The 23,714-nt window shown below is 43.8% G+C and overlaps 1 protein-coding gene across 1 annotated transcript in view; it reads right to left on the bottom strand.

Annotated features, from left to right (window-relative positions):
* LOC126987977 (uncharacterized) overlaps nt 1–23,714 on the bottom strand; it is a 199,689-nt gene that overhangs the window by 48,514 nt on the left and 127,461 nt on the right. Inside the window, exons 5-10 of the mRNA XM_050845681.1 lie at nt 13,947–14,282; nt 11,780–11,946; nt 5,326–5,439; nt 3,896–4,021; nt 3,341–3,579; nt 2,139–2,241 (exon numbers count right to left, since the gene is read on the bottom strand). Coding sequence (XP_050701638.1) covers nt 2,139–2,241; nt 3,341–3,579; nt 3,896–4,021; nt 5,326–5,439; nt 11,780–11,946; nt 13,947–14,282 — 1,085 coding nt within the window. The remainder of the gene's footprint in view (nt 1–2,138; nt 2,242–3,340; nt 3,580–3,895; nt 4,022–5,325; nt 5,440–11,779; nt 11,947–13,946; nt 14,283–23,714) is intronic.

Here is a 23,714-nt window from a genome sequence, read left to right as displayed (position 1 = left end):
AAAAATCCCACAAATCAGTGCTCCATTAAAGGGGTCCACATAATTATCTAAGAAAGATCGCGATTCATGATATTTGATGGTTCCTTTGGTCATTGGCAGGGGCAGCGAGCAACAATTTACAGGAGCTAATCAATCAATTCATCACTCCTCTGTTATTTTCGTGTTACAATGAGAGCATTTGGCACCGTTAGGAAGTCACATACTGTTATGGAAAGAAAACGGTTTGAGGACACATCTGCATACTCGATTCAAGGATACTGCTTATGTGTTTTCGTTGTTATTTTCTCTCTGTATTGTGATTGCGCCTTGATACATCGTTACGAACACACACACACACACACACACACACACACACACACACACACACACACACACTAATTATAAAAAGAAAACGAGTTGAGGACACATTTAAAGAGATTCCATGTGTGATTTCGTTGTTACTTTCTCTCTGTATCGTGACTGGGCATTGATACACCGTTGGGAAGACACATACACATCTATTATAGAAAGAAAACGGTTTGAGGATACATTTGCATACTCGATTCAAGGATGCTGTGTGTGTGTTTTCGTTGTTATTTTTACTCTGTATCGTGACTGTGCCTTGATACACCGTTGGGTCGCTACATACAAGCAGCCTCACGCACGGTATTCAGGAGGGAGTGAGAGGGTATGATGGGGGGGACTTCAAGAGGCGAGCACAAACATCACGAAGTCAACCCTTAAAAGCGACGATAAAACGCGCACGACACCAGTCAAAGAAAACAGGCTTGATAAAACATAGACTGAACTACTTTGGCTGTGATGAAGGCTGGGGACTGGTTCACACACACACACACACACACACACACATACGAAGAGCAATAACCTTACTAACTCAACAAAGCGTAACGTTACATGAGTCACTTCGGTACACTTAATGTATTGACACGACCCATATCTTGAACAAATAAAAATAGAGGAGAAAAAAACATCCCTCAGGTGTCAGATATTACAAAACGATGATTCAACTTTCGACACTTTCTTCTCCTGGCGTAAAAATGACAGACGAAAGTAACACGATCCTTAAGAAAACATTATCACGTAAAAAAATGAAGCCAGAACTTGAAGAAAAAAAGTAATAAAGAGAGAAGTAGAGAAATTGAGAGAATGAAATTTGGAAAGTGAGATAAATGAGAGCAAGCAGTACTATATAAATACATTAATACTTATATACATCGAAATAAGAAACAGACTCACGGTAAGACAATATATATGTTACTGGAAGAACATGAGAAAGCGGGAATAAGTGAAATCAGGGAGAGAGAAACAAAGAAATAAACAATAATAGATAAATATAGAAACATGTAAACACAATACTTGAATGAACAGACTTATTGCGAGAAGGAAAAAATATTAAATGAAGAAAATAAGAGAAAGAATGAAATCAGGAACAGAGAGAAACACAGAAATAAACAAAAACAAACAACAAATAAATAAATAAACAAATAGACGCAACCATTCATAAACTAACTCGTGGCGATAAAAAAAAAAAAAAAAAAACAATAAAATCAGAGAAGTGGGATAAATGAAAAAAAAAAAATCATATTAACACAACCATGATTAAACAGACTCCTGGCAAGAAGACAACAAATATGAGTACCGTAAGTATGAGACAGGTATGAATAAGGAAAGTATAAGGTAAGGTATAAGTGAGACAGGTATGAATAAGTTATGTATAAGGTAAGTATAAGGTAAGGTATAAGTGAGACAGGTATGAATAAGGAAAGTATAAGGTAAGGTATAAGTGAGACAGGTATGAATAAGGAAAGTATAAGGTAAGTATAAGGTAAGGTATAAGTGAGACAGGTATGAATAAGGAAAGTATAAGGTAAGTATAAGGTAAGGTATAAGTGAGACAGGTATGAATAAGGAAAGTATAAGGTAAATATAAGGTAAGGTATAAATGAAACAGGTATGAATAAGGTAAGTAAAAGGTAAATATAAGGTAAATATAAATAAGATAAACATAACATAACAATAACAAGGATTTCCTCTTCCTAATCACATCACCGTCTACTCTGCACACTCATCCATCTTCCTGTTAATTAATGTTCTTGTCGTTGTTTATTATTACTGGTGTCATTACTGTTAACACTCACCGCGTCGGCTTCCTGTAGCAGTCGTGAATGTCGGGAGGGCGTGGCCGTCTCCAGCACCGCCGCCGCCGCCGCCACCAGCCTCTCACACTCCTCCACGCAGCCCCTGGACGGAAGACGCACATACGCACTCACTTTACTGCACCCCCTCCTCCTCGTCCTCCTTATCCTTCACCCTTAATTAACACACACCCTTTGCTCTCTGTGTTTATGTCTGTCTGTCTTTGCTTCTGTCTCTGTCCCTGTGTCTGTGTCTCTGTCTGTCTGTGTCTCTCTCTCTCTCTCTCTCTCTCTCTCTCTCTCTCTCTCTCTCTCTCTCTCTCTCTCTCTCTCTCTCTCTCTCTCTCTCTCTCTCTCTCTCTCTCTCTCTCTCTCTCTCTCATCACTGTCTACTCTGCACGTTCATCTGTTTTCTTGTTAATTGATCTTCTTGTTGTTTGTTATTACGTTATTGTTATCATCATTATCATTCTTATTACTGTTGTTTCTCTTCCTGTTTTCTATTTCTTTATTATTATCATTTTTTTTTCTTTAATTGGTGCGAAATATTCTAAGTCAACGTACATGGACTTGGCATAACTTTCTCTTCACTCAAAGCTTTCTATCACGTTCCTCGTCACTCGGCATTTCGTGCACTCATCAACTTTTCAATAGCAATACCTGGCATGCCTATATTTGTCTTGGTAACATAATGTAATTCTTCTCAACAGCTTGTATCTACACTTCTTATTAACTAAACCTAACAGAAAATGATCATGAATAACTATGTTCCTCTAGCTTCATATGAAAACATTAATGATAATAAAATGCTTTCACTTCAGCCTAACCTCTAATAACGTTCCTTGTAAAATAAAAACCCAATCATATATAAAGAGAATAACAAAAATCTACGTATATTCAAAAAAAAAAAAATGCAACATAGGATGAAAATCACTCCATCATGTAATTATCTTCTCATCTAGATACAAAAAAAAAAAGAAAAGAAAAAAAAAAAGAAACGTGTAATCCAAATGTATGCAAGTTTCTCACGGTTTTTGCACAACACAATCAACCAGATGGCGCCACTATAAAACACTTGCCTGTACATGACGAGCTGGGACCGACCACCATCCAGGCCCCTCAAGAAAGCCTATTGGTGTTAAAGGCCGGCACGTAAAATAAAAGAAAATGATAATAAAAAAGAACAGGTGTGCGCGGGGCCTTACCTGGCGGCGGGGGTGCTGAAGTAACTTTGGCACAGGTCCTGCATCTCCCGTAGGATTCGTTTGGCACTGGTCACACTGCTCCTCAGGCCCGACACGTCCGGGGGCGCGAGGGAGTGTGGGGCGGGGGGCGAGGAGGGGGATGGGGATGTGGAGGAGGAGGTGGGAGGTGTGTGGATCAAGATGGAGGAGGCAAGAGTCGTGACCCAAGGGCGTAACTCCTCCACTAGTCTCTCCCGCAGCTGTAGGAGTGGAGGAAGGAGGGAGAGTTAGTGGAGAGAAGGGAGAGGGAGTGGAGTGAAGGGAGAGTTAGTGGAGAGAAAGTTAGTGGAGAGAAAGGAGAGTATGTGGAGGGAGGGGAGAGTTAGTGGAGGGAAGAAGAAAGAAAAAAAAAGAAAAAAAATGAAACCAAGAATAGAGAGACATAGAAAAACAAAAATAAATAAAGAAATATATAAATAAAACCTTTAATAAACCAATTCTCTCTCTCTCTCTCTCTCTCTCTCTCTCTCTCTCTCTCTCTCTCTCTCTCTCTCTCTCTCTCTCTCTCTCTCTCACCTGGAGCAGCGGGGGGCAGCATCGAGGGGGGCGGGGCAGGTCGGGCCTCAGCGTGCCTCCGTATCTGGCGGTCAGCTGGTCACGTGACACCCTCTCGTGGAGCTGCGTCTGGGTCACCACCTCGGCCTGGAACACCGCGAGAAACACAACATTAAATACTATACTGACACCTTATATTCTTCCTCCCTTTTAGAGTCTACCTTGTACCTTGTTACTATCATATACTCAACCTTATACTCAGTCTTAAACGCTACCTAATACTCTACGAATATGCTTGAATCTTATACTCTATTATACTTTCATCTTATACTTCAATACTGCCTCATATTTTACCTTATTCCCTACTTCATACTTCACTGCTACGTTATGCTCTACCTTCTACTCTACTAGCCTACCCACGACTGCCTTATACTCCACTAATAGCTTATACCCTAGCTTACACTCTACCTTATAGTCTACTACTACCTTATACTCTAATTCATGCCCTGCAGATACCTTATACCCTACCCAATACTCTACTAATACTCTAATACTACACTTTTATCCTATCCTATACTATACTATTACCTTATACTCTAATTCATGCCCTGCAAATACCTTATACCCTACCTTATACTCTACTAATACTCTAATACTACACTTTTATCCTCTACTCTACTCCTGATGCCATTGATACTTGTTAGTTTGCTCTTTTCACTGATCACGATAAGGTTTTGAGAATTCCTGAAGCTCATCGGAATGTGAAGGTCTTACAGAAATGATTATGTACTTTTTGTGGACCAAGTTGCTAATAATACAAATTACAACATCAGGCAGGATAATACACTACCAATGCATGCCTCTTAGGAAACCGATAAGGTGCGCGACTAATCAGAAATTACGATTTTAATTAACTTTCCTGCCTTGATTGTTCTGACGTGGAGATAATATATTAATAATGATAATAAAAAATAAAAAATGAAATAACAGTAAGCTGGAAATCTACTCACCCATTCCCTTCCACCCTATCTATCCACATACCCACCCTCTTCACCCTCTCCACTCACCTCACCCATCGACCCAACCTTCACCCCACCCAATGCAAGTACCCATCAGACCAAGCTCAATAGGTGTGTGGCAAAATGGGCGTGAAAAGGGCATGGGGAGGGCGTGGTGGAGGTGGGGTGAGAGTGGGCTGGGGTGGATGAGGGTGTCTGTGGATGGGGGTGGGATGAGGAATGGGGTAGTGTGGGTATTGGGGTGGGTGTGGGTGTGGCTGGGCGTGGGACGAGGGTAAGGATGGGCGTGGTGTGGGGTGGGGATGGGTGGTTGAGGGCGTGGGGTGAGGGAAGAGTGGGTGTAGGGTAGTCATGGGGTAGAGGTGAGTTTGGGATGGGGGGGAGGGGGGTGTAAGAGTGAGGGGTCTTGTGAGGGAGTGGGGGAGTACTGACCTTGAGGCGGGCGCGGTGCAGTGTCTTACGGGCGTGGTGGGCGGCCGTGGGTGTGGCAGCGACCACCCACACTCGCAGCTCCGCCCATGTTCGTAGCTCCGCCCACACTCGCTCCTGTAATGGACGTGTACAGGACGTGAGGAGGAGGATTTTTTTTTACTCAATGAATGAAAAGAAACAAAGATAATAAATGTGGATTAATAGACTGATAGAAGTAGCTTGTATTTTCTTTTTCCACTTTCAGTCAGTGATAAAAAAAATAGAAAACAGGGAAATGGGAAAGTGGATTAATACATATATATAACTTTTATTTTATTTTATTTTTATTTTTTTATTTATTTTTTATTTTTTTATTTTTTTGGATTGAAGGGGAAGGAGGAGAAGGGAAATCATTGGTGTGCGATTCACTACTGCCTGATCACGAAATGGACCAGTCATCGCCAGCCAGGACCCTCCCGGCTAGAGGAAGCTCATTATAGTCAATCTCAGGGTATTGGCGGGACCTTCACACGCCACACACACCATACCCTTGCTCAAGAGGGAACAGTAACTACTCCATGTCCGCGGAAAAATCATTCGGTCTGACCGGGGCTAAGGGCTGCATTTTAAGACACCATCGCTTCTCACATCAACTATTTCTAAAGGTCAAAGAGGGGATCAATCGGGTTTTCATGAGTGTTTTTTAAGGTTGATGGCACAGAGGAAGGGTCAAACTACCACCAGGGTCATAAAACTACCCCTGGAAAGGCCTACAGCTCCTACGAAAGCCATGTCAAATATGTGAACTTGGGCGACGAAATATTTTAAAATACGACCCTAAAACCTCCGCCAGCAAGGCCCCGGAGGCTGACAGGGCAGAACACTGAACTATCGTAGGTGTGTGTGTGTGTGTGTGTGTGTGTGTGTGTGTGTGTGTGTGTGTGTGTGTGTGTGTGTGTGTGTGTGTGTGTGTGTGTGTGTGTCAGTCAAATGCAGAAAACGAAAACAAAGAATAAAAAGCTGATCATATGTCTCTCAACACCTCCGGCTTCGCGTGGTCATGAATCTTGTTTCCACGGTGACTTTCCATGACGAAGCAGCCATTGTGAGAGTCTTGGTTCAACATTACAATCAAGGCTGTTATTACTCAGCTTCACACGAGAAGTATTATAATATGAAAGGTACAACATGAATCAGTGCTGCTTTGTGTTTTGGTATGATCACTAAATTAGTCTTTCTTCACCTCGTTGCCTTCACTTTAATAAGAATGACAAAAAAACAATACTAATACAAACAATAAGAATAATGATGCACGATTAAGGGCTGATCTTCCATTCGTGATTTCAGTTTAATAATAATAATAATAATAATAATAACAACAAAATCAATACTATCACTAACAACAATGACGATGCCCGCTTAAAGGTCACGTCTTTCACCAATAACTTCATAAATATAAGAAAATGTATAACCTACCTAAATGCTAGATGCCCGGGAGTTAATTTTACTTTTTACAACAAAGGAGACAGCTCAAGGGCACAAAAAAAGGAAACAATAACAAAAAAAAAAGCCCGCTACTCGCTGCTCTTAAAAAGAATCCAAGGAGGTGGCCGAAAGAGGGGTCAATTTTAGGAGGAGAGGTGTCCTGATACCCTCCTCTATTTATCACGCAGTAAGTTAATTTTTCCAATGCATTTACACCTTCACGCGTTCCAACACTGTATTTGAGCTATTACACACACCCTTGCAATTCTGATCTCTGTTTAGTACTTCATTAAAAAGGGAATCGTACCTTATGTCTACTTGCTGGGTGATGAGAAAGTATTAAACATCTATTTGTCATACTCAAAGATATAAACAAGCTACACAAACTAGTCAGGACATACTCGTACATATTGCAACTCCTGCCATCTATAAAAAAAATCCTAATAAATTAATCTTCAATCTCTTCCTCGTCATACTCTCTCACACACATAGTACACACAAAATGAATGGATGCAGCTCCACCTACCTACAAAAAAGTCCTTATAATTATGTTCCATCAGTTCGTTAAGACCCGGAACACACACACACACACACACACACACACACACACACACACACACACACACACACACACACACACACACACAAATGAAAATAGAATCCGTTTTTTTTTTTCTGTGGTGGTGATGAACTTTACTTAGTGTTCATAAATCTCTTAAACTTCCATCAGAAACTTTAATTCGCATTTCCACTGGCCCCACACACACACACACACACACACACACACACACACACACACACACACACACACACACACACACACACTCGCTTAATTTGCTCCATTCATTCACCGCCTTACCGGATAACCACTTTTTGCCCATATCCTTAAGCCAGAATTTATGCTCCTTGAACCTGTCTTGTCCAATTAGTTTCTACAATAACTCCATCACCTCTTTTTTCCTATTCCCATTCACCCTTTTTGTCTTGTCCATTCTCCTCGTCCATTTCCTTCGTCACTTTCTTTCTCTTTCACACTCAGACATTTACTCCTTTACATTAACTACATCTTCATCTTTTCTATTCCCCATTCGCCCATTCGTTTGTCCTATTTCTTCCTTTCATTCACTCCATCCCCTCTTTTCGATTCCCGCTAACATTCCATTCACTCCTTCACCTCTCCACTGTTCAAACCTTCCCCTGTCGCCTCCCTCGCTTTCTCTTTGCTCACGCCCGCTCTGCCATCCGCTGTCTGTCTCGCGTGCGTGTTTTTACTGCCCGTGAATTTATGACCACCGAGCTGCATCGACACTATACTCGGGCAATAGTGTGTGTGTGTGTGTGTGTGTGTGTGTGTGTGGAGGGGCCAATACTACCACGCCTCGCCATACCTCCATGCTGGTTCTAAACAGTACTGTCGTGTTAGGTTACTGGGTATAGATAACTCAATTAATCTCGGGTTTTATGAATCAAGCATATTTTGTTATTTTCTTACGAAGTTTAGAATAGCATAAGACCACAGAATAGCTCATCAATTATTTTCGTCAGTTATAAATTGGTGTAATATTATTTTCCATGCTTAGTTTTAATTGGCTTAAGAGGAAGAATAGCCAATCGATCACTTCCGGCACTATTAAACGATGCTAATACGCTTTTTCAGGCATAAGTTTCATTGACAAAAGCAAAGAATAGTCTAACAAATTATATTATTGGCACCGAACTATCGATGCTCTTCTTTTCATGCATTGTTTCATTGACTTTCGGCAGTAGACGGGCTACATAATTACTTTAGATACTTTACTTATACAACGGTGCTATTTTGTCCAATATTGTTTATTTCTATTTTATTTTGTTGGCTATTATAGTTTATAAATATTTTTTTTCATCTCTATATCAAGATTATAAACCCATGAAGCAATGCTCTTTGATAGCTTTCAATAGTTTATCTTATCAAAACGTGATATAATATTATTCTTTATGTATTGAGTTTCATTATTAATAGTTAGAGCTTTCTTATCAACACATCCCCATATATCCTTAATTCGTCACCCCTCCTCATTAGTTAAAGTAGCAACAAATAAATGAATAAATAAAAAAGGTCTGCCGTGTTTTTCTTTCTGTGGTGATGCTGAACTTAAACTTGATCTGAACGTCGTAGTGGACAAAGTGGAAGCAATGAACGACACAAGCTAACCAAAATTCCTTATAATCATGTCCCATAATTTCCTTAAGACACACAGAGAGTTCACAATAAAAAGAGAAGCGGTGTTTTTTTCCGCGGGGATGCTGGACTCAACGTACCTGATCTAACTTTAACGAACAATAACCTCTTCCCTTATTTCCTGTTTTGATGCTGGACTCAACGTACCTGATCTAACTTTAACGAACAATAACCTCTTCCCTTATTTCCTGTTTTCTTTAATAATTTCCTCACTTAATTAAAGACACATAGCAAAAGGAAGATAAGAATTAGAATCGGTCTTTAATTATGTAGTGATGCTGGACTCAACGTACCTGATCCAACTGTAACGAACAATAACCTCTTCCCTTATTTCCTGTTTTCTTTAATAATTTCCTCACTTAATTAAAGACACATAGTAAAAGGAAGATAAGAATTAGAATCGGTCTTTAATTCTGTGGTGATGCTGGACTCGACATGATCTGAACGTCAGGAGCACAGCGGAAGTAATGAAAAACACATACTGAGTACCCTTTTCCACCCTTAACACACACACACACACACACACACACACACACACAGGAATAAATAGAATAAGCGGTTTTTTGTCTAAGTTTATGCTAAACGCTTAACTCTATCTGAGCATGAACAAAACATTCCCTCATTTCTCTATATTTTTCATCCTTTCCTCTTTAAATTACAGGCACACAGCAAAATAATTAAAAAAAAATGTATATAATAAGTGTTTTTCTTCTTCTTCTAAGGTAATATTAAACTCCATTTGAACATGACCAAAACATTCCTCTATTTCTTTATTTTCCATCGTTTCCTCGTTTAATTAAAGGCACACAGAAGATTAGTAGAAAAAAAAGAATAGGTTTTTTTTTTCTGTGGTGACGCTGGACTCCACTTGATCTGAACGAGCGTCATGGGCAAGGTGGAAGTGTTAAACAAGTGGAAGTGTTAAACAAGTGGAAGTGTTAAACAAGTGGAAGTGTTAAACAAGTGGAAGTGTTGAGTCACAGAGCGCGCCGCCAAACTCTCAGTCATTCTCAGCTCAGTAAGACAAGGAGCTAACGGGGCGCTGCGTTGACACCACCTCCGCCACCACCGTCACCTCTCTCACCACCTCCATCACCACTTTTCCCTCTACCACAGCCTCTACCACCACCTCCATCATCACTTTTTCCTCTACCACAACCTCCATCATCACTTTTTCCTCTACCACCGCCTCTACCACAACCTCTACCCCATCACCTCCATCATCACTTTTTTCTCTACCACCTCCTCTACCCCATCACCTCCATCATCACTTTTCCCTCTACCACCACCTCTACGACCACCTCTACCCCATCACCTCCATCATCACTTTTCCCTCTACCACCACCTCTACGACCACCTCTACCCCATCACCTCCATCACCACTTTTCCCTCTACCACAGCCTCTACCACAACCTCCATCATCACTTTTCCCTCTACCACAGCCTCTACCACAACCTCCATCACCACTTTTCCCTCTACCACCAACTCTACCCCATCACCACCTCTCCTACTCTTTTACCTCTACCACTAACACCACCAGTACATCAACTTCCACCTTCACCACTTCTACCTCCTCTATTACCATCACTACCGCCGCCTCCACCCTCATCTCCATTCCTCCACCGCCGCCTCCACTTCTCTACCTCTACCTCTAATTTCACTCCCCCACCCCCACCACCTCTACTCCTCAAACACCACCACCAGCAAAATTATCCCCACTAATTCCAACACCACCAACCACCACTACCACCTCTACCTCTACTCGGCGCAGCGCAAGGGAAGGGAGGGTAAACTCATCCATTGTTCGCCGTTTTCTTTATAAGACAGTTGGACTTTCCACCGAAGAAAACAGAAGGTGAGTCATGAAAGGAGTGACTTGAGGAAATGTGGTGGCGGGGAGGGGGGGGGGGGGCGCAGAGGGGGGGCGCAGAGGGGGGGCGCAGAGGGGGGTCTCTCTCTCTCTCTCTCTCTCTCTGACGTATTTCAAACCAATGCACATAACAATAATAATAATAATAATAATAATAATAATGATAATAATAATAATAATAATAACAATAATAATAATATCATAGCCTTACCTTAGTATTTTCTTCCTACGACTTAATCTCCATTGAGCTAAATTTGATCAATGTCTTTCCATTTCTTTCAACTTTATTTTTTTCATTTTATTAACTGAGGTTTCTTTTAATTGATCATTGTTACGCGTCCTCATTTTTTTTTTACTAGTTTGTCTTGTTCTTGAATTGTCCTTTGCACCAGACGCATGAAAAAAAAGGAAAGAAACAAAAACACATCGGTGGGCGTGGCTGTGTCCCCCTCTCACCTTACCTGGCCACACACACACCTGGCACTAACCTTACCTGGCCACACACACCTGGCACTCACCTTACCTGGCCACACACACCTGGCATTAACCTTACCTGGCACTAACCTTACCTGGCCACACACACACCTGGCACTCACCTTAACTGGCCACACACACCTGGCACTAACCTTACCTGGCCACACACACCTGGCACTAACCTTACCTGGCCACACACACCTGGCACTAACCTTACCTGGCCACACACACCTGGCATTAACCTTACCTGGCCACACACACACCTGGCACTAACCTTACCTGGCCACACACGGACCTGGCACTCACCTTACCTGGCCACACACCTGGCACTCACCTTACCTGGCCACACACACACCTGGCACTCACCTTACCTGGCCACACACACCTGGCATTAACCTTACCTGGCCACACACACACCTGGCACTCACCTTCATTACGTGGATGAGGTTCGCGGCACGGAGGCCCTCGGCGGGAAGCAGGAGCAGCAGGGAGCGGGGCAGAGCCGGGCCCAGGCAGGCGGCGAGGGCGGCGGCGAGGTGGGGGTGCGTCGAGTCCCAAGCTTCCACCAGACCCACACCGCCCTTCGTCAGTCCACCTTGAGAGAATGGTGGAGTAGCGTTTTAGGTTGGTCTTCCGCTCTAAAATCACATCTTCCACAATAGTCTTTTCCCCTATCTTATTTTTAACCGTCAGTCCACCTTGAGAGAATAGTGGAGTAGAGATTTAGGTTCTTCTTCCAGTCTAAAACCACATCTTCCACAATAGCTATTTTCCCTATCTTATTTAACCGTCAGTCCACCTTGAGAGAATAGTGGAGTAGAGTTTTAAGTTCGTCTTCCAGTCTAAAATCACATCTTCCACAATAGTCTTTTTCCCTATCTTATTTAACCGTCAGTCCACCTTGAGAGAATGGTGGAGTAGAGATTTAGGTTCTTCTTCCAGTCTAAAATCACATCTTCCACAATAGTCTTATTTTTTTCTCTATCTTATCTAACCGTCACTCCACCTTGAGAGAATGGTGGAGTAGAATTTTAGGTTCGTCTTCCAGTCTAAAACCACATCTTCCACATAGTCTTAGTTTTTTTCCTAGCTTAATTGAACCACATCCTCCACAGTAGTTAGTTTTTCTTCCACCTTAAACCGCATTTTATTTTCCACGAGACGTTTTTTTTTTCTCATCTTAAACCACCTCTTCCACATTAACTACTACACTATTACTCCACCTACAGACCCTTCCACTCCACAATACAGTTAGTTTTTCTTCCATCTTAAACCGCATTTTATTTTCCACGAGTCGTTCTTTTTTCTCATCTTAAACCACCTCTTCCACTTTAACTACTACACTATTGCTCCACCTACAGACCCTTCTACTCCACTCTCAGGCTCGTTTTCCCTCCACATACCACTTATTCCACATCCGTTTCCATCAATCACTCCACCCACTACCACTCCACCTTTGGCCTTTTCAATTCCACCTGTGACTAAATGTTTGAATACAGTCAGGTTCATCCACATCTTTCATATCTCCTGTTCCACTCGACCATTCCACAACCGTTACCATTCTCCACCTGTAGCCCCTCCACCCAATACCACTCCACCTTTGGCCTTTTCAATTCCACCTGCGACTAAATGTTTGAATAGTCAGGTTAGTTTTGTCACATCTTTCATATTTCCTGCTCCACTCTGCCATTCCACAACCGCTACCACTCCACATGCAGCCTCTTCCACACCATCCACATAGAAATATTTGGATGTGGTATTAGGTTCCTCTCTTCCATACTCCACACTTCTTATCCACCACTTGTTCCTTTCTACTACTCCTACTCCACTTCCTTCCACCTTACCACCACTTCCTACTCACCTCCTCCACCCTCACCACCACTTGTTTTCCTCCACTTTTCCTACGTCATTATGTCTTTTCCTTAGCTCCACATCCTGTACCCCGCTCCCCTCCACCCTCCACCACCTTCTTCCACATTACCTGTTCCCTTTCTCTTTTATCCGTACTCTCCCTCCACCTTCTTTCTTCTCTCCACCCTTTCCTCTTTCCATCCATCTGTCTTTCTCTTTTTTTTCTCTCTCCTTTCTCTTCACCTTTCCCCTCTTTCATGCACATTCTCCCCCCCCCCCCTCTTCCTCCTCCACCTTCCCACCTCCACCACCACCACCTCCTCCACCTATTTCCTCTCTTCCAGCGTGACACGATCATTCAGTGCAGTGTTTGTGGTGTGGAGGAGGTGTGGAGAGGGTGATGAAGTGGTGTTGAGTGGAGGTGGTGAGGGTGGTGGTGAGGGCTTTCCCACAACTCCACTCTCTCTCTCTCTCTCTCTCTCTCTCTCTCTCTCTCTCTCTCTCTCTCTCTCTCTCTCTCTCTCTCTCTCTCTCTCTCTCTCTCTCTCTCTCTCTCTCTCTCTCTCTCTCTCTCTCTCTCTCTCTCTCGTTTCTTCTTTCCTTCCTTTCTTTCTTTTCTTTCTTTCTTTCTTTCTTTCTCTCTCTCTCTCTCTCTCTCTCTCTCTCTCTCTCTCTCTCTCTCTCTCTCTCTCTCTCTCTCTCTCTCTCTCTCTCTCTCTCTCTCTCTCTCTCTCTCTCTCTTACCTGTCAACGCCGCAGCTCTTCTTCCTTTCCCAGGCGAAGCATCACGGGAAGAGGAAGAGGAAGACGAAGAAGAGGAAGACGAAGAGGAGGAGGAAGAGGCAGATGAGCGAGGTGGAGTCTGGCCGGAGGTGTGTCTCTCTGGCCTTGGGATGTGTCTCAGGATGGTGTGGCTATACCTCCTCTTGCTGCTACGGGCGTTGGTGTGCGTATGGGTGTGGCTGGGGGGCAGGGAGGAGGACCTGGTGTGGCTGCCGGTGGTGTGGGTGGAGTGAGGGTGGTGGTGGGTGTGGTTCTGGGTGTGGCTCGGTGTTGGTGCGTCATTTTGCGGGCACGAATCTGCAATAAGAGAGAGAAAGTAAGATTTAATTAGTAATGACGTGGTTTGAGGTTGATTAGGTTAGTGGTTGTTGTAGTAGTAGTAGTAGTAGTAGTAGTAGTGCTGGTGGTGGAAGTAGTAGTTGTAGTAATAGTAGTAATAATAATAATTACACAACAATAAAATCAACATATATAGATACTTTAATAAATACCCCAAAAGTAAAAAATATAAAAAATCACAAAAAAGGGAAAAAAAACTAAACTAAAAATAAATTAATTCACTCTTCAACAAACATTAAGAAAAAAAGCAAATAACGAAGAGAGAGAGAGAGAGAGAGAGAGAGAGAGAGAGAGAGAGAAGAGAAGAGAAGAGAAGAGAAGAGAGAAAAGACAAGAGAAGAGAAGGAAAGAAACAGACAGACAAACAGAAAGACAGACACAGAAAGAGAGACAGAGACAGAGAAAGCCGCCGAGACAGACAGACAGACAGGCAGACAGACAGACAGACATAACACTGATAAATGAGAAAAGAAAAGCAACACCCTTAAGAAAACGGCTATCGAGACCACGTATTATGGCTATCCAAGTGTACTGTGGAAGGGAGACGCCATGGGAGGGAGGGAGAGAGAGGGAGGGAGGAGGAAGAGAAGGAAGATAAGTGAGTCAAGAAAGGAGGGATGAATAAGTGAGAGAGTGAGTGATGGGGTGAGTGAGACTGGAGAAGGAGAGGGATGAAGGGATGGAAGAAAGGGAGAGAAGGAAAGGAGGAATGGAAAAAGCATGGAGGAAGTAAGAAAGGAGAAGAGGGATGAAGGGGAATAGAGTGGAAAGGAGGAATGGGAGAAGAGGAAAGGAGGGAATGAGAAAAGTAGAGAAAGACAGACATATGATGAAGGAAAGAAGAGAGAAGAGGAGGGTAGAAGGAAGGAGGTAAGGACAGGAAGAGAGGAGAAAGAGTGGAAAGGAAGGACGAAGGAACGAAGGGAAATAGGAATGGGTGAATGAAGAGAGGAAAAAAGAGGGGTAAGGAGGAATGGAGGAAATAAGAGTAGGAATGGGGAGAGAAAAGGAAGATATAAAAGAAAGGGTGAGTGAGTGAATGAGAGTGAATGATGAGAGATGGAGGAAGAGAAGAAGAATGAATTGGAGAGAAAAATGGACGAAGAGAGAATGAAAGGAGATAAGGAAGGAGTAAAGAGGAAGGAGAAGACAATAGGTAGATATATAAAAGAAGGGAAGGGAAGATGACAGGCAAAAGAGGAAATGAGAAAGAAAAAGGAATAGAAGGATGGAAGGAATGACAAAAGTGTGAGGTATGTAAGGTGACATCTATAAAGAGAGGTAGATAGGTAGATAGGCAGAAAGATGGGTAGGTAGGTAGGTAGAGGTAGGTAGACAGGTAGGTAGAGAGGGTGAGTGACTTAAGTGACTGAATGAATGAGAAAGAGATAGATAGATAGATAGATAGAGAGAGAGAGAGAGAGAGAGGTTACAACCCCTATTAGTAGTCAGGTGACAGCGGATGTGTTAGTGACCCTCCTTTTCCTCCTCTCTCTCTCTCTCTCTTAATCATTTCTCTTCTTTTCTTTCACTTATTTCTCTCTCTCTTTCTCTCTCTCTCTCTCTCTCTCTCTCTCTCTCTCTCTCTCTCTTTCTCTCTCTCTCTCTCTCTCTCTCTCTCTCTCTCTCTCTCTCTCTCTCTCTCTCTCTCTCTCTCTCTCTCTCTCTCTCTGCTTCCTTTATCCTCCCATATTCTTTGCATTTTCTTCCTCCTCTTCTTCCACCTTTCCTTTTCTCCCTTGTCCCTCTTCACCATCTTCCTCTCCTTCCTCCTCCTTCAACGCCCTCTTCTCTCCTTCCTCTTCCTCCTCCTTGTCTTCACCTTTACCCCTCCGTCTCTCCTCCTTCTCCTTAGACTCCGCTTCTTAACCTATCTCATGACTTCTCCTCCTCCTACTCCTCCTCCTCCTCCTCTGCAACCTTCGCCACTCCCCTTCCTTCTCCTCCTACTCCTTCTGAACCCATTCCTTCCTATAACCTCTTCCACCTCCTCCTCCCTCCACTGTATGTCTCACCAACTCCTCCTTCTTCTCCTCCTCTTTCTGATCCTACTCCTCCTCACTCCTCTTCCTCATGTAACTCCTTCCTTGTTCAGGCTTACTCATCCCTCCCTATATTACGTGTTGGGGAGTGGTTGGGTTAATGGGAGGGGAAAGATTTCAACCAACTCTTTACCCTTCTTTTACAACCCCAATTCTTCCCTCTCTTTATCTTGTCTCTCCCTCTTTATCCATCACTGTTTAGTCTTTCATATTTTTCTCTTTCCACAATGTTATCAGATTTCTTGACGCCTTCACTAATTAATTTGTTCTTCATTATCTCTCATCTTTCACTTCATTTGTTTATTTCCCATTTATCTTTTTTTTTTCCCTCGTCGCCATAATTTCCTTGTTATCAACCTAATTTATTTTGCTTGCAATTTTCACTTCTTCTCAACTACATTTTTTTTTCTCTCCTTCTCTCCACTCTCACAGCACTCTTTTTTTTCCCTCCACCATCTTCTTCTTCCCTCACTAACAAGACCTCCCTTATCACCTTCATCACCACCTTCTAAAATGATTTCACTTTCATTTCCTTTTTCTTTATTGTGTGTCTTCTTTATCCCTTCCTCACCTTCATCGCTTCCTTCCTCTTCCCCCTCCTCATCACTTTTATCTTCCTCTCCCTCTCCATCCACTCGTATCTTCCTCCTCAGAACGTTTTACAGTCAAGTGGGAGTGTAAAAATAATCTCCTCTCTGATGCTTCCTCCTCCTCCTCCTCCTCCTCTTCTTCCTTCTTCTTTATTTTTTTTGTCTTCCTTTTTTCATTTTTATTTCTTGTTTTCTTCTTTTTATCTTCTTTTCTTTTCCTGCTTGTTATTTTTCTTCGTTTTCTTCTACATTTTTTCGTTTTTTTCTCCTTTTTTTCCTGTCTTTATCTTTTCTTCTTCATCATCATCATCATCATCATCTTTTTCTTCTTCCTCCTCCTCCTCCTCCTCCTCCTCTTGTCTCGCCTTGTACAACCCCATGTCTTCCCTTATACATTCCACTGCTCCTCCTCCTCCTCCTCCTCCTACTCCTCCTCTTCACCCCTATAACCAACCCCCCCTCTATCCCGTACCCCCCCTCATAACCCTTCTCCTCCTCTCCTCCTCCATCCATTTACACTTCCGCCCCAACCTGACCTCAATCTCAACGCCTCATCTCATCTCCTTCCCAGTTCGCTTCTTTTATTGTCGTCAGAGCCTTAAACAGCGCTACCACGACCTTCCTTTCTTGTAGTAAAAGAGATCACGGTGACACTCGAATCGATGGGGTTAGGTTGGGTACGTTCTAGTATAGTAAAAGAGATTAGAGTAGGACTAGAATGGGTTTTTGTTGGATAGATTCTGATATAGGGTCATAAAGGGTCACATTATTGAAACATTTCGTCGCCCAAGTCCACATTTTTTGACAAGGCTTTCGTAGGAGTCTTGAGCATTTCCAGGGGTAGTTTTATGACCCTGGTGACATTACTCTTTCTTCTCCATCTTCCTATACTTTTCTGACTCTTCTCTTTCCTCTCTTTACCTCCTTTTCCTACCTTTCCTACATTTCCCTTTCCTCTCTGTACCTCCCTCTTCCTAACCTTTCCCTCTTTCTACTTTTCTGACTTCTTTCCTCTCTTTACCTTCCTATTCCTACCTTTCTGACATTCCTCTTTTCTCTCTTTACCTCCCTCCTCCTTCCTTTCTGATACTATTCTTTCCTCTATTTTCCCTCCCTTTTCCGTATCCTCCTCCTCCTCCACCTCCCTTGCATATCATTGACTAACACATGTCTTTCCTCTCCCCAAGTTCACTAACCCATAGATTGCTCCTCCTCCCCCATTCATATCCCTTTCCTCCCTTCTCTCATCCCTTTACGTTACCTCCCCCCCTCTCCCTCCCTTAACATAACCTCCCTCGTTCTCCCTTCACATACCTTCCCCCGTCTCCCTCCCTTCACGTAACCTCCCTCGTTCTCCCTTCCTTTGGCATATCTCCCCTCCTCTCCCTCCCTTCACATAACCTCCCTCGTTCTCCCATCCTTCACATACCTGCCCTTCTCTCCCCTTCACATAACCTCCCTCTCTCTCCCTTCCTTTCGCATTCCCTCCCTCCGTCCCTCCTTATCCTCCCTTCCCATCGTATTCTCCCTCTCTCTATGTCTCCCTTTCCCTTAAACATGACCTTCCCCTATTCCCCCTCCCCTTCCCTTCTCCCTACTCTTTGCATTACCCCCTCCTCCCTCATTCCCTTCACTTTATTCACGTTCCCTCCCTTCTCTTCCCTTCATATCCTCTACCTCTCTTCTCCCTTCCTTTCACATCTTCCTCCCTTCTCCTCCCTTCCCATCACATTACCTCCCCTGTCTCCCTCCTTTTCGCATTCCCTCCCTATTTCCCCCTTCCCTTCCCACTCCCTCCCGTTCATTCCCCTTCCTTCCTCCTTTTCGCATTTCCTCTCCTCATCTTTCCTCCCTTCCATTCACATTCCCTCCCCACTTTCTCTTCCCTTTCCTTCATATCCCATCCCTTCTCTTCCACCCCCCCTTCCCTTCCTTCTCCCCCCCCCCCTCCTCTACATCTGGCCACCACACACCTGTGCACACCTGGGTTCACGCACGCGGGGCACAGGTGATCAAGGATAGCTACAGGTGCGGCTTGCTAATGAGTGAGTGTATGTGTGTGTCTGTGTGTGTGTGTGGGGGGGGGGGGGGGAGGGGGGTTAAGGACAACTTCCACCGTCCCTTTTCACCACACTATCATTTTGACCACATTCCCTCAACTTCAACGTAGCATACCTGCCACCACAACCACATCCTATCCACTTTAAACCACTACCACTATTCCCCCAAATTCACATTCCCTCCACCTTTACATTACATCCACTCTTCCTCCAAATCCACTTTCCCTCCACCTTTACATTACATCCACTCTTCCTCCAAATCCACTTTTCCCTCCACCTTTACACTACATCCACTTTTCCTCTAAATCCACATTCTCTCCACCTCTCAATTATTCCATCCACCACCCATTCACACCCACATCCATTTCCACATTTTCTATACATCCACTTAACGATTTATAACCTCCACCCACACTTCGTAGCATCCACATTCATCTGGACAGAACCTAATACCCTTGATCCTCACACCCACATCCACACACCCACACCCACACACACACACACACACACACACCCACACTCATACCCGCACTCTTTCAGCTCATAACACACACTACCCACACCTTCCTACTTACACCATCTAATCCATTCATAACACCACACACACACACACACACACACACACACACACACACACACACACACACAGAGAGACTTACCCAGTCACTCTTCTGTTTAGGTTACGTCACTTTTGTTACGTTTTTGGTACAGCGTTGCATCATATAGCGTGAGAGAGAGAGAGAGAGAGAGAGAGAGAGAGAGAGAGAGAGAGAGAGAGAGAGAGAACTAAATACCCATACTTTGCACTTTCAAACGCTTAACAATGTCTCTGTGTGTGTGTGTGTGTGTGTGTGTGTGTGTGTGTGTGTGTGTGTGTGTGTGTGTGTGTGTGTGTGTGTGTGCTGGGGAAAGGAAGGAACCGGTGCTGACTCCTGGATAACTCAAGCAAACAAAGATCATGAGAGTGCTGAGCGGATGCTGAGCCCGTGGGAACGAGGGAAGAAGATGGAGGTGGGATGCTGACCACGAGAAGATGATGGGTCGAAGAAGAACAAGAACAAGAAGAATAACAAGAAGACTATTGACTACGAAACTGCATAAGGGAAGAAAAGTAAAAACAGTAGTAGTGTAGTAGTAGTAGTAGTAGTAGTAGTAGTAGTAGTAGTAGAGGTGCTGAAGATAATACATGTTGATTGACTGACTGACTGATTGACTACTTTACTGATTCAAAAATGTGTTGTTGTCGTTGATGTTGAGGGTGGTGGTGGTGATGGTGGTGGTATTTTGTATCGTTCGTTAGTGCTGAGCGTAAGAGGTACTGCTGACTAGTGCTGAGAGAGAGAGAGAGAGAGAGAGAGAGAGAGAGAGAGAGAGAGAGAGAGAGAGAGAGAGGTGAGAACTGAAAAATATAGAGGAGGAGGAGGAGGAGGAGGAGGAGACGAGCCATAAAAATGATGCAGAGGTGAAGGGTGGAGAGAAGAGAGAAAAAAAGGGAGCGAGGGAGAGAAAAAGGGAAAGAGGGAGAGAAAAATAGAATTGGGCTGAGCATTAATCATGATCACGACTCTCCCTTTCCTCCCTCCTCCCTCTTTATCTCCCTCCCGCATCTCCCTTCCTCCCTCCCTCCCTCCCTCCCATAACACTGACCTCCCTCATCTTCATACTGACCCTTCTCCCTTTTTACTCCCTCCCTCCTTCTTCTTCTCCCTTTCTCTCCCTTCCCCCATTTTTATTTCGCTCCTTCTCACCCTTTTCCAGTCTCTCCCTTTCTTCACTTTTCTTCCTCTCTGCTTTTTTTCACATTCTTCCCCTTTCTTTAATTTCCGTTTTTTTTCTCTTCTTCCTCTTCCTTTTCCGTCTTTACTTCCCTCCTTTCTCTTCCCTTTCTTCTTTTTCCATTTCTTAATTTTCTTCTTTCCTCGCTTTCTCTTCCTTGCTTCCTTCGTTTTCTGTTAATTTTCTTTCTCTTTCTCTCTTTCCTTTCTTCCTTCTCTTCCTTTTCCTTTGTTATTCAGTTCCTTTTTCCACTTGTCCTTGTCTCCACTCTCTCTTCCTTCTCTCTCTTTCCCTTTTCTTTCGCTTAATCTTTTTCCCTTTTCTACTCTCTCACTCCCTTTCGCTTCCTCCCTTTTTCTCCTATTCCTCATTCCTTCATTTTCTCTCAACTTCCCTTCCTTTCTTTTTCTTCTTTCCCCTTTCTTCCTTCTGCTCTTTACTCTCTCCCTTCACCCCTTCCTTCCTTTACTCCCCATCCCATTTTTTTCGTTTATTCTCGACTCTCCCTTTCCCCTATCCTTCCTGTTCACTTTCCCCTCTCCCTCAGCCTCCCCCTCCTTTCCCTCCCTCCCTCTCCCTCAGCCTTCCCCTCCTTTCCCTCCCTCCCTCGCCCTCAGCCTCCCCTTCCTTTCCCTCCCTCCCTCTCCCTCAGCCTTCCCCTCCTTTCCCTCCCTCCCTCGCCATCAGCCTTCCCCTCCTTTCCCTCCCTCCCTCTCCCTCAGCCTTCCCCTCCTTTCCCTCCCTCCCTCGCCCTCAGTCTTCCCCTCCTTTCTCTCCCTCCCTCTCCCTCAGCCTTCCCCTCCTTTCCCTCCCTCCCTCTCCCTCAGCCTCCCCCTCCTTTCCCTCCCGCCCTCTCCCTCAGCCTCCCCCTCCTTTCCATCCCTCCCTCTCCCTCAGCCTTCCCCTCCTTTCTCTCCCTCCCTCGCCCTCAGCCGTCCCCTCCTTTCCCTCCCTCCCTTCTTCGCCCTCATCCCCCTCTCAAAAAAAAGTGGAAAAAGGAAGCGAAGTAAACGAGTCTTGACAAACGGCAATTAATTTACGAGTCTCGCCCCGCCACCTGGAGTCCTCTGAACCATTAAAACAATTACAGCGCCTATTGCTGCCACCCTCCCCGCCCCTGCCCCGCCATTACCGACACTAACAACAATAACAACAACAGTAAGAAAAACAACAATGAGAATAAGAAGAATAACAACAGCAACAATAACCACAAGGACGATGACGATAACGATGATAACGAAGGAGTAATAAGAATAAGAATGTAAGTAAAAATAACGATGATAATAATAATGAGGAAATAGAATAAGTATAAAAAGAAAAAAAATAATAATGGAGTAAATAACAACAGCTTTAATATGCATCTCTCTCTCAACAATAACAATAACAACAACAACAGCAATGACGACGGTAGTAATAGTAATCCACATTCCCTCCACTACACTTCCATTCCCTCCATCCCTCCACCACATTTCACGTTCCCTCCACCACATCCAAATTCCCTCCACCATATCCATATTTCCTCCACCTCTACACCACATCCACTCTTCTTCCACATCCACATTTCCCCCACCTTATAAGAAGAAGAACAGGAGGAAGAGGAAGAAAAATATTAGTGGAAGGGATTATAACAGTTCTAATATATGTGTCAACAACAACAACAACAACAACATTAATATTAAGAGCATCAAGAACTATTACTACAACAACAATAACAAAAACGTCAACTACTACTACTACTATTACTACTACTGCTATTATTACTACTACTATTACTACTACTACTACTACTACTATTACTACTTCTACTACTACTACAATCACCACCCAAAATACCAGCATCTCTCTGTCTCATCACCAACATCACCACCACCACCACCACCATCATCACCACCACCTCAACACCCATCACCAGTCCTTTCACCATCACCACCAGACGGAAACAAACACCATCCCCATCACCCTTATCACCACCATCTCCATCACCACCACTACCAGGGCTATCAATAACACCACCACTATCACCACCACAATCACCACCACTACCACCGTCACCCTCCTTTCCCTTCCTATTGTTTGGAGGGGGAAGGGAGGGAAGGGAGGTAAGGAGAGAGGAGGGAGGGAGGGAGGGAGGGAAAAAAACCGAATGGGAGAAAGGGAAAAGAAATGGAGAGATGAGACCTAACGAGAGAGAGAGAGAGAGAGAGAGAGAGAGAGAGAGAGAGAGAGGTATCGTGTTTCACCTGGGCATGTCTTACCACAATGAACACACACACACACACACACACACACACACACACACACACACACACACACACACATCGTCACACACAACACTGCAACTCCTTAATAAGATGAAACACCGCTAAGAAACACTCCCTTTGTAACACCTGCTGAGAAGAAACACCTGTCATTGGAACACCCCTAATTAACACCTGGCATGGCTACTCACACCTGCAACTCACCTCGCAACACACCTTCCATATGCCAGAAACACACATAACCCCAAACTGCTTCTCATAAACAGTAGCAACACATTAAAACAGGCAATACAAACAACACGGAAAGCAAAACAAACCGACAGTAGCAACACTCGACACATAGCACAGCACACAGAAACACAGCAAAGAACATTTCACAAACGCAAAGCAACACCATAATCTCTTGCTGTACATTTGTTTTGTCCTTTTGTCTATTTTACTGTAAAAAAAAAATAAAGCAAAACCACACCACAAGACCACAAATCCCAGGTCACGCAACACAAACGCACATAAACACAAAAACAAGGCAGTAAACAAGCCAACACAAACGCAATACAAGCAATACAAGCAAGACAGCAGCAGGAACGGAGGGAGAGACGGGAAGGAACGAAGGGAAGGCAACGAAATGGAAAGTAAGAGGGAAGAGAAGGAGGCAAGGAAAGTA

This window comes from Eriocheir sinensis, chromosome 67 (assembly GCF_024679095.1).
Source record: "Eriocheir sinensis breed Jianghai 21 chromosome 67, ASM2467909v1, whole genome shotgun sequence".
NCBI classification, from domain to species: Eukaryota; Metazoa; Arthropoda; class Malacostraca; order Decapoda; family Varunidae; genus Eriocheir; species Eriocheir sinensis.
This window is presented reverse-complemented; position numbering and strand designations above follow the sequence as displayed.